The sequence below is a fragment of the Vicia villosa genome, unplaced genomic scaffold, assembly GCF_029867415.1.
Source record: "Vicia villosa cultivar HV-30 ecotype Madison, WI unplaced genomic scaffold, Vvil1.0 ctg.002570F_1_1, whole genome shotgun sequence".
NCBI classification, from domain to species: Eukaryota; Viridiplantae; Streptophyta; class Magnoliopsida; order Fabales; family Fabaceae; genus Vicia; species Vicia villosa.
In genome coordinates, this window is record NW_026705972.1 from 249221 (window position 1) to 260794 (window position 11574).

General features: G+C 33.2%; 1 protein-coding gene across 2 annotated transcripts; it reads right to left on the reverse strand.

The window, feature by feature from the left end:
* Positions 1-2652: 2652 nt before the first annotated feature.
* Positions 2653-11253, reverse strand: LOC131639246 (uncharacterized). 2 transcript variants are annotated; one of them, XM_058909744.1, is made up of 7 exons: positions 11089-11253; positions 10888-10952; positions 7797-7885; positions 3840-3932; positions 3642-3746; positions 3208-3561; positions 2653-2935 (listed from the first exon to the last, which is right to left on the reverse strand). In XM_058909744.1, exons 4-7 carry the CDS (start codon positions 3885-3887, stop codon positions 2726-2728), a joined length of 717 nt encoding a protein of 238 aa, XP_058765727.1. In that variant the 5' UTR covers positions 3888-3932; positions 7797-7885; positions 10888-10952; positions 11089-11253; the 3' UTR covers positions 2653-2725. The 2 variants fall into 2 exon arrangements, with proteins under 2 accessions (XP_058765727.1, XP_058765726.1); XM_058909743.1 differs by lacking the exons at positions 2653-2935; positions 3208-3561; positions 3642-3746; positions 3840-3932 and adding an exon at positions 5034-7535.
* Positions 11254-11574: the final 321 nt, after the last annotated feature.

Sequence of the window (11574 nt, forward strand, 5' to 3'; positions counted from 1 at the left end):
TTCTTTAAATTCAACACACTCCCCGACTCCTTAACAACACCTACATAAGCTTTATTGTACCTCTCCATCTCCTCTTTTGAGCTGGAAAAAACAACAGTATTGATCCCTCCAACATCGGGCACCCTTACACCAATATCACTTTTGTTTTTGAGAACATCCACAAACGATCTCTTGTCCACCCATGCCCTAGCACTGTGACCAAAGTAACCTCCTTCTTTAGAAACACCTGCATGCACTCTTCTTGCATTGACAAACTTCCCTCCCCGATCTTCAGACTCCCTTCTCGATCGTTGGAATCTTGGCAAGTTCGCAAAAAGTTTTCTTCCATCTAACACCAAGTTATCCAACTTGGTAGCCATCAAGCTCACGTCTTTTACATTCAGAAACCGAACGAAACCATATCTCCTTCCACGTTTATCCTTTCTGGGGGGAATAACAACTTCATCGACCTCCCCCAAATCTTTAAACTCAAACAGCAAGTCTCTAGCCTTCCACTTCAATCCAAACTCCGTCAAAAAGAACGTCGTTCTCGACGTATCCGCGGCCAAATCCTTACTGAAGCCTCCCCCTGCGACATCCCACCTCTCTTCTGTATCCCTCCGCTGCATCTTTCTCCCTACCTTAGTCCACCCTGCATCCTTAGAAGGCGCAGGCCTCCACACCATGATCAAACAGCAAGAACCCCTTGAACATAAACAAAGAGAGAGAACGGAGTTTCTCTCTCTAGTTTCTCTCTCCAACTTTATATCCGTAGAGAAGGAGTCACGAGTGTTCTTTTACCATAGATGTTGAAATAAAAACTTTTTCATTTTGTCTTCTAAAATTAAATGATAAAAATCATTTGTATAATGATTTTTCGTTTATTTAATGTTGTTATTTGTTGTGGCCTACGATGTTCTAGAGAACCAGAGTCATGTTGGCAGTTGATATTACTAGAAAACATACTTACGGTGAAGATGTATTACCACAACCATTTATATACCATAGTAATATTTTATTTTTTACGCGCATTATTTTTTTTAATTTTATGAAAAAACATTTCATCATGTTTTTTAAATCTAACTATGATAATAGAAATTGGGTGACAAACATAGAATCCCAGGATCAACCTTTTTAAAATTTTTCAATAAAAATAAGCGCAGGACCCTTAATATTTTTTGTTATTTCAAAATTAAATGTATAACAACCACAATTGTTTCATTCAAGTGTGGTTATTAGTTCCATATTTTATTATAGTTGTTTCTTGCAAACGTTGTGAAATTTTTTTCACTTAAAATAAACATAACAAACATCTTATTTCGTTCATAACACACAAGGGTGCCCTAGTGAACGAGGCAACGATGATAACTAAATATTCACCATCTTCATTCATTTTTGGAAACGAATTTCTTTCACGAACTAAATTTCTAAAATCTTCACCTTATTTTTTGTGACAATAACTTTGTGTAGTTACAAATTCATTATTGGGTTTTTGATATGCTTTATGTTTTGGTGTTGTTAAAGGAAGTAAATGGCAACAGACACTAAGAGAAGGAAATTCTTTTATTCACTAAGAAGGAATTAATTACATTTTGGATCCTCAGCATATGTGCCTACATTAGATAATTTTATTCTTTATCTCTCTCATCTTCCACTTTGGAGGCATTAGCAGATGTGCCTACTCCTTCAAACTTCAGAACTTTTGAAGCTTCCTCAGAATTTTGATTCTCTTCCTTTGCTTGTTTCTTCATCAACTTGGTAATCTCCTTCTTAAAATACCTCTTTTCTGCCTTATACCGTCTACGTTTATCCATTTTAGATGTAATGTGATCTGAATGTTTATGATTATCTATTTTTCTATGAAGAAATCTACCTTTAAGACTATACATCAAGAATCTGACTTTGACTTTGACTATCTGGAAGACCATGAGTAGATTCTTTTTGTTTCTGTTTCTCCAAACATTTGTTTATGTTTTTACTAGATTCTCTCTTATCTCTTTTTTTTATCTTCTATGTGTAGATTCTTGTGTCTACTTCATATAAGGAACATCAAGAAGGAATATGGAAAAAATAAAAAGTAGTTTTTATTCTTCTTTCATAATTAACAACGCAAAACCGCGGTCTAAAGTGCAATAACCGTAGCCTAAGACTTTAGGGGGCGGTTTATCAGGTGTGGAATAAACGCCCGTTGCCTATTCATTTAGAGGGAGGTTTTTCTATTTTTACCCACGGATTCAAAACACCGTCGCCAGAAACATCAAAAGTCCACGGTTTTAGTTGTAGTGTTAAGCCGCGGTTTTATAGTAACAACACAAAATAACCGTCTCCAAAACAAGAATCTGCAACGGTTGGTAAAAAGCAACAAACGGAAACCATAGCTAATGTATAGTTTCATTGATACGAAATACGCTAAACCGTGCCTAAAACTTAGGAAAAGTCCACGGTTTTTAATAAGCAACAAGTAAAAACCGTTGCCTATGAATTAAAAAAAAAAGATATATAAATGCTGTAACTTCTATAGCTTTAAATTTAATTAGTAAAAAATTTCCTATACATTTATATGGTGATACATTTCATTCATAAACCTTTATTTTATTCCTATAGATTATATGTGAATATTATTAATCAACTCTTTGAAATGTAAGAATAAAATTTTCAAAATAAATCCAAACTCTTTGAAATGTAATAAACTAACTAGTTGACTTATGTAACTCCATAAAACAAAATATAATTGTTCATATTTGAATCAATGAAGGTCTTCATCACATTCATTGTATTGAGGATCATGAGAATCATCATGTAGAGAATCGTCATCTTGAAGAATGTCATCTTGATCATATTGAAGATCGTCATCTTGATCATATTGAAGATCCTCATCATCTTGATCATAATAAAGATCGTCGTCATCTTGGAGATCTTCATCTTGTTCATCCAGAGGATCATCTTCGTTTCTAACCTGAAAATATGAAGAAAAAAACTTGTAAATTAATACAAACATTAAAAAATTACTTTTTTAAAGTTAAAGACACCAAAGAAGCAAATTTATTTCTATGCAAAGTGCAGTAATTTACTAAGCATGCATTGAACATAATAACCAAATTTTTAAACATCATTAACCACAAATCTTAATGAAATTTATACATAAATCTTACCCATCAAAACACTAAAGAAATAGCAACTTGACACTTAAAATAATAAATGTCGATTTTGATTAATCAATTGTGATACCTTTTGATTATCCGGAGCATAGGTTGATGTCCATGAGCGTGGTGTTGGAATATTATCATTGTGCAAAGCTTCTCTCATCTTTTCATCTACTTCCTCTTCACTTAAATGCGGATTTTGTTGCATATACATGCTTTTCAAAAGTGCCTCCATTGCTCCCATCTTTTGTGTCATGTCAGAAATTTTACCATCATATTGCATTTTCATTAAAGAAATTTCTTCATTCTTTTTCAACAATGATGGTGTAACAGTTCTTCCATAACATCTCACTCTACCGGGCTTTTCTTTTCCAAACAATGATTGAAATGATTGTGTTCTAACTTCAGTTGAATTTTCAATAGACTCTTGAAGTTTATCCTAATATATCAAACTATTATTTTTGAACAAAATTAAAAACTACATGTGCAATTAAAATGGATATTATAAATATAACTTACAATCGCAAATTGGGTTTCCTCATCCACTTGTTTTCCCTTACGACTTTTTCGAGTTTCAATAAACATCTCAGCTTGAGTGACTTCTTGTCCATCCTTTTTTTCCCGCTACATTAATATTCATATATTAAAAAACCAAATATTAATTAATAAGAGATTGAAAAAACACATTATATAGAGAATCACACACAAATACCATACCAGTTTTGCACGAATTCTAGCAAAATTTGTCGGTCCTACGCGATGCATAAACTTTTGCTTGCTCCTATTAACTGCATTCTTTTTGCTAATAGCCTACAATACAAAAACAAATTAAAATATAATGAAACAAACTAAGCTTGTGTTAAAAAGAAGTGCTATTTAGAAAAATATATTTATAAACACCATATTGAGATGTGCTACTTAAAAACACATACTGCATGTGTTGTAAATTCAATTTTTTGTTCACCAAACATTACTACCCAGAGTGAAGAAATGCAACTCAAAGCTGAGTTTCATTAGAATCCAAGCTGCTGATTGTAATAAAAGCTCTGGCATATTTTTGTGATTTCATTGTAATTGAAAGAGATTCAATATGATACATTACTCATAAAAGTTTTATTCTTGTAATTAATAAATCTTGTTTCTAAAGATACAATGGAGGAACTATATGTTTCTATTTGTAAAATGTATTATTCTATTCCCATTTCTTTTATAACAAAATAATCTCTTAAAATCAGAGAATACTCTAACTAACTATTATTTTAGCCTATTGAGTTTCACAAAATCACATCTAGTGGCTCAAGATTGTTTCGATAAATCTACTATGATATCAAACATGCACTAAACACTAAGAAGTAAAATAACTATTGAGCAAAATAAACAACTTACTTGAATATGTTCATCTTGCCAAAGTGGAATTGAGCGTAATAGTCTAACTCAATTATATCTCTAATTGCTCCATAATAAGTTACAGCTTCTATCTTAGGATTTTCATCCTTAGAGCTTGCAAAACTTGGAGTCATTGAAACCAAAGTTACACCTGAATTTTGAGTTTTGCGTCTTGCATCTCGCTTCATAGTATGGAATCTATATCCATTAATGAGGTAACCTGAAAACCTCTTTGCTGTATCACATGGACCTCTAGAGAAATCTTTTAACTGAATTGATACATCATCTTTCAATGCTCGGGTTTTAAACCATTCACTAAAATCTTGACTTTGGGTTTTGGCCTTGACCCACCTACGTCCTTTAGTTTGACTATTGACAATGTCATCATGCTCCCTACAAAGATAACTTATCATCTATTAGAAAATAACACTAATGTGTGTGTGTGTTTTATAAATGAACTTAATATATTATGGTACCTGATGAATGTGTTAACTTCATCACAATTGAACAAAAGGTATCGATGGGCTTGGGCTTTTGTAGTTGAATCTAGAAAAAATGGTGTACCATTTTTCTTCCCACCTAATGAGCGACCAATACATGAAAAGTAATCGCTTAAATCCACATCACACAAGTCATTATTGTCATAATTTCGACTCTTTCTATTCAACCTTGTGTCTACATTGTCATGCAAATATCTTGAGCAAAAAGTAAAAGCTTCTTCAGCCAAATATGCCTCCGCAATAGATCCTTCGGGATGAGCTCTATTACGAACATAACTTTTAAGTTTACATAAGCTTCTTTCAGTGGGATACATCCACCGAAATTGAACTGGACCGCCCAATCTAACTTCATTTGCTAAATGAATAGGCAAGTGAACCATTATATCAAAAAAACTTGGAGGGAAAATCATCTCCATTTGACAGAGGATATCTGCAATCTCAGCTTCTAAGAAATTCAAATCTTGCTCTTGGATAACTTTTTTGCACAGAGAGCGAAAAAATGACCCTAAACGAATTAGAGGTTCAGCCACTGCATTCGGCAAGGTGCTTCTTACCGCTACTTGTAATAAGTAATGTAACATGAAATGTGCGTCATGACTCTTGTAGCCAAACACTTTCTTATTACTAACTTGCACACACTTTGAAATGTTTGATGCAGTCCCATCTGGTAATTTGGCAGCCTTCAAAACACCGCAAAAAATAGTCTTTTCACGCGCATTCATTGAAAAACAAGATTTTGCAATCTCTGCACGACCTCCACCAATCTCTTTTGGATGAAGCTTCTTTCTTATTCCCATATCTTTCAAATCATAACGAGCATTAATGTGATCTTTTGTCTTCCCTGGTATGTCTAAAAGAGTCCCAATAATATTATCAAATATATTTTTTTCAATGTGCATCACATCAAGATTATGACGTAATGTATTTTCAGCCCAATAAGGTAACTCAAAAAATATTGATTTTTTCTTCCATGGACCATCTCTTTTCTTCTTCTTTTTTTACCAAACTCATTCTCAAAATCTTTCAAGGTTTCCACAATTTCTGTTCCTTTTAACAAAGAAGGTGCAGACCTAAGTTCTTTCTTTCCATTAAAGGACCTTTTATTTAACCTCCAAGCATGGCTCATTGGTAAAAAGACACGATGACCCATATAGCACATATTGTGGCTATTTTTTAAATATGATGATTTAGTGTTATGATTGCAACACGCACATGCAAACTTTCCTTTGGTCCTCCAACCTGATAACATAGCATACCCAGGATAATCACTAATTGTCCATAGGAGTGCATCACGAATTTTAAATGTTTGATTTTTTGAGGCATCATATGTGTCTACTCCTAACTCCCATAGCTCCTTTAACTCCTCAATTAATGGTTGAAGGTACACATCAATGTCATTCCCCGGTGATTGTGGCCCAGGAATCAACAATGATAACATTGTATATTCAGATTTCATGGACAACCAAGGAGGGTAGTTGTATACTACCATCATGACAGGCCATGTACTGTGTGATAAGCTCATGGTCCGAAATGGATTGAAGTCGTCACTGGATAAGCCAAGTCTTATGTTACGAGGCTCAGAAGCAAAGTCATGATGAAGTCTATCAAAATCCTTCCATGCTTGTCCATCTGCGGGATGCCTTAATTTTCCATCCTTTGAGCGTTCTTCTTCATGCCACCTCATTTCCTTTGTCGTCTTTGAACACATAAATAACCTTTGAAATCGTGGAATCAATGGAAAATGTCTCAAAACCTTAGCAGGAATTTTATGATCATATTTCGCATGCCCAGAAGACTCACTCTCTACGTGAGGAAATTCTTTCCATCGTGAAGCCTTACAAATATTGCAAGAGTTATCATTCTCATGTTCTTTCCAATATAACATGCAATCATTTGGACATGCATGAATTTTTTTGTAATCGAGACCCAAATCACTAATCATCCCTTTTGTTTTGTTAAAAGATTCAGGAATGTTTAATTCAGGAATCGCTTCTTTCAATAATTCTAAAAGGGAAGTAAATGATGCATTGCTCCATCCATGCAGACACTTCAGCAAGTAAAGTCGAATTATGAATGATAAAGTAGAGAAGCTTTCACATCCGGGGTATAGCTCTTGCTTTGCCTCATTAATCAGTTTGTAGAACTTTCTCGCATCTTCATTGGGAGCTTCACTACTTTCCTCTGCTTCAACCACATTTCTAAATGTGTCATACAATAAGCCATCAATGTCATCAAGTGAGCTCTCTTGCGCTTTGGTGTCCTTGTCAATTTTCATAGGCGATGGTATATCCTCTCCATGGTTTACCCAAATATCATATCCTTCTACAAAACCTGCAGCTATTAATTGATCGCGAACCACATGTCTTCTTTCCCATTTGCAATTTGCACAATGAGCACAAGGACAAGAAATTTCACGTCCTTGAGGTCTTCCTTTGGTATAGGCAAAATCTAAAAAATTTCTAACACCTTTTCTATACTTATTCCAATGTCTTGGGAGTTTAGTCCATGCTTTGTCCATACCTTTAATCTAATATAATTACGATATTTTAAGCATCCATCAATAAATGTATAAACACATAATAATAGTAATAATAATAATAATAATAATAATAATAATAATAATAATAATAATAATAATAATAATAATAATAATAGGCATAATACACTATTATTTACCAACTAAAACAATATTAACATAAAATAAATTAACTATAAACTAACACAGTATTAACATATTAAATAACTAACAACTTAATATCACTATTGACACATAAAATAAATTATTTACCAATTAACACGTTGTAGCAGGTTGAATCTTTGATAAAACACTAACTGAAGGTTGGGTGAGGAGAGCACCAACACAAACACTGATTGTACCTAAAAGTGAAATCAGTAGGAGAAACGTCAATTCTCTAAATAAATTATTTACCAAAGTATCAGACTAAAAATTTGCTAAAACACTAGCTGAATATATTTACAACCTGCTAAAACACTAGCTGAATATATTTACAACTTCAATGCAATATCTAAAAGTAACAATCAATCTAATTCATTATATATTAGTATATATAGACATTTTTGTGGATGGCAAATAAATATTACATTATTTGAAGAACTTTTATCATTGAAACATATATAAACAAGTAATAAGGGATGAAGGTTTTCCTTTCAACATAAACAAACAGTAAGTTAAAAAGTAAGTAAGGGATTATTAAATAAATTGTTGGCTAAGTATAGTTTTTCAAAGTGGGTACGTAGGTGACACTTTTCCACTTACTGCTACCAATGTGACACATATTTCTTCATGTTCCCACACATCTTTTTCATGAATTGTAACTACCTTGCATGTACAAGACTATGTCATCATGCTAATACTAAAGTTACACACTAATTTTAACTATTAAAACATATAAATCAGAAATATGCTGAATTATGGTTACATGCATTCACGGTTAAAACTTGTTACGATTTTTTCAAAGGGAAGCTCTCGGGTCCTCCGTTGGCCGAAGAGAAGGTGAGCGCCCTAGTTCATCTATGGAAGTTAAAAGTGCCTTCAAGAATTCAATTTTTTTGTTGGCGTTTTATCCATAATAGAATTGCTACAAAAGACAACTTAGTGAACCGTGGAATTTTGAATGAAGGAGGAGATTCCTTGTGTGTTTTATGCTCGAAGGAGGAGGAAAGCATTAAGCATCTTTTTTCTAAATGTGAAGTGACACTCGGAATTTGGCGTAGAGTCTTTATGTGGCTAGGAGTCGGGGATTTTTTGTCATTGGAAGATTTCATAGAATTCTTCTATAATTGCTCAAAGATTAAGTGCACAACTAAAAGAGTTATTATGGCGGTGGTTTGGATAGCAACAATTTGGACATTATGGTTAAAGCGTAATGCAATTGTTTTTAGTGATGAGTCCTTTAGTTTCATAGAGAGCATGTCGGAGATAGTTAGGGTCTCTTGGTGGTGGTTAATTTCTTTTTATAAGAAATTGCCTTGTTGTAATTTTTATGGTTGGAACATCCAACCTCTTTTGTGTTTTGTTGAGTAACTCTCTTTGTATTGGGGTGGAGCATCCCTTTTGCTCCCTTTAATTCCATTGCTTATTGAAAAAAAAAATGGTTACATGCATTTGGACTATTTAATGATCAGGACAATATCTTACCAAACTTTAGCTACCTAAAGGGTGAGGTCATGATTCACTGCTTTCTCATTGAAAATCAGAAATTTGCCGACATATAAATCTTTTTGTAATCATCCTACGCTATAATTCATTTGTACATATGACAATAAAGATCACGCATTGTAGCATCTCGACGTCTAATAAGACTACAACTCACGTGATATTGCAGAGGACTGATTCAAAGTTTTAACCCATCAACTAACAAGCTAATCAACCTTGGTGTATATCAACAGAGATATGTGTCTATAATTCCAAGTTGAGTGCCGTTTTCAATCATAAAGGGTGAGAAGTGAACTTCATGACTTAAGTGTATAATACTACTAATTACATATGTAGATTTATTATGTGTTTCCAAATCTTAGAAGTAAAGTGTTGGTTTGAACAAAGCTATCGTAGACTAAGCATTTGAAAGTTATTGACTAATTTAAATATGTCTCCTCAAAGTTTTTACAGAGATGATAAATAAATAGGGATGTCGCTCCGATTAGATTTGCTCGTGAAAATACGCCAAAAATAAGTACATGTATGGTACTAAGAGACACTGGGTAATGGATCCTTAAAGGTTCACGATACTACTCAAATTCTTATATTTAACGCAGCAGTAGTTTCAAAATAGTGTTTGGGAATTGAGAGAACTAGATATCTAGAAAGGAGATCAAGGACAGTTGAGATTTGTGATTTACATTTAAGAGAACTAGATATCTACATCTAGGCAGTGTCAGAATAAGTGCAAAGTAGAACAAAACTAAACTGCCAAACCGAATCAAACTAACCTGTCTTCAAATTAATCAAACCAATGTTGATAATTGGCCAACCAAAATATTATTTCTCACACAGCTTATTGACCAGAACCAAACTGAAAAATAACTGAACTAAACTGTAAGAGTTGGACTGCAAATAACCTATCATTTATCTCTCAAGTTCAATTTCAGACTCAACTTTTATTTCCTGTAATGATTTGTTAATTCTAAAAGACTACTTTTGAAGTTGAGGTCTAAGGTTACAAACCCAAAATTAAGTCCTTAGTGTTATTCACATGATAAGGTCTCTCGATAATCGAGGAAATAGATTCAGAGACCTTGGTATAACTTCTGCAACATGAATACTAGTAATTAGAATCAAGCCCATTAGCCTTTTAAGACAAATTTCCAAAAATACACACTTGGATAATCTATAACTTTTAAGCTCTTTATGATTTTCTAAACAATGCAAAAAGTAAGATAACATGAAGTTTGAATGATACCTTGTAATTATAATTCTATCTCCCTAATTTAACTCAACAAAAATACTGAACTGAAACTCATTCATAATTCATTATTAATAAACAAAAATACACTTTGTTTCTTTCTATATACTACAATCAACAGATTTTAAACACAAAGTTAACTAAACTGAATATGTTAAGATACATCACATATTCCAAGCAGAGATCAACTATCAAAAACACGGCCAATCGCAAAACCTTGTGAAGATGTAGGAAAAAACACATGTAGTTAATAACACAGGTCCTACTGCTGCTTGTTTTTAGTTTTATTTCCTCTAATGATTTGTCATTCAACCTTCAATTTAAATGGAAAATCCCTAACTTCCCTTACATATTCCATAATTAGGTTCTAATTTCATTTCTATTGCAAATGAAAACAAAGATGTAGCATGAACAAAATTTAAGTATCTGGGTATTTTCAGGAACAATGAGACTCACCCTTGGAGAAAAATACTGCACAACAATACGAGGGAGTCTGAGGCGGTGGTCCTGTCCAACTGCTTCTATTTTCACAAATAAGAAAAAAGAAGGTACTCAAAACAGAGAAGTAAATGAAATAGAAGAAGAACAAAGGAGTGTGGTGGTCGGAGGTCTTCATGAGGAAGATTATGAACTTGAGAATGAAAAAGAGAAACTTACTTTTGAGAGGTATTGCAACAGATGATGTAACATGAGCAGTGGAAGGCGTGCAATGGCGGAGAATGGTGGCCGGCGTGAGAGAGTTAACGGGTGAGTTACAGAGAAAAGCGTAATGGAAAGCGAGAGAGGAAACGGCACAACTTTTCTGTTGTATAGAGAAAGAAAGTTCAGGGTTTCAAGTTTTTCACAAGACATTTTCAATGAAAGTTTTATAAAAATAAAAAAAACGTTAAATATAGATATACGTATATATTAAATTAAGGTTTAATATCATGTGTGGTGTAGTGGCACAGGAATTTTCTGTTGTTGATAAAATCCTGAGTTAGAATCTCAGGATGTACATTTTAACTAAATTAATTTTTCATATTTATATTAATCACATTAAAACAATATAATACAAATAAAATAACCTTCAAGGACTGAGTTCGATCCCCCATATTCTACATTTAATAATATGGCAAATAACTTAAGTTATAATAAGCCGCG

Bases quoted from the DNA above. Each gene is read 5' to 3' on its own strand.
- LOC131639246 (XM_058909743.1), bottom strand. From the start codon at position 7,526: ATGGACAAAGCATGGACTAAACTCCCAAGACATTGGAATAAGTATAGA.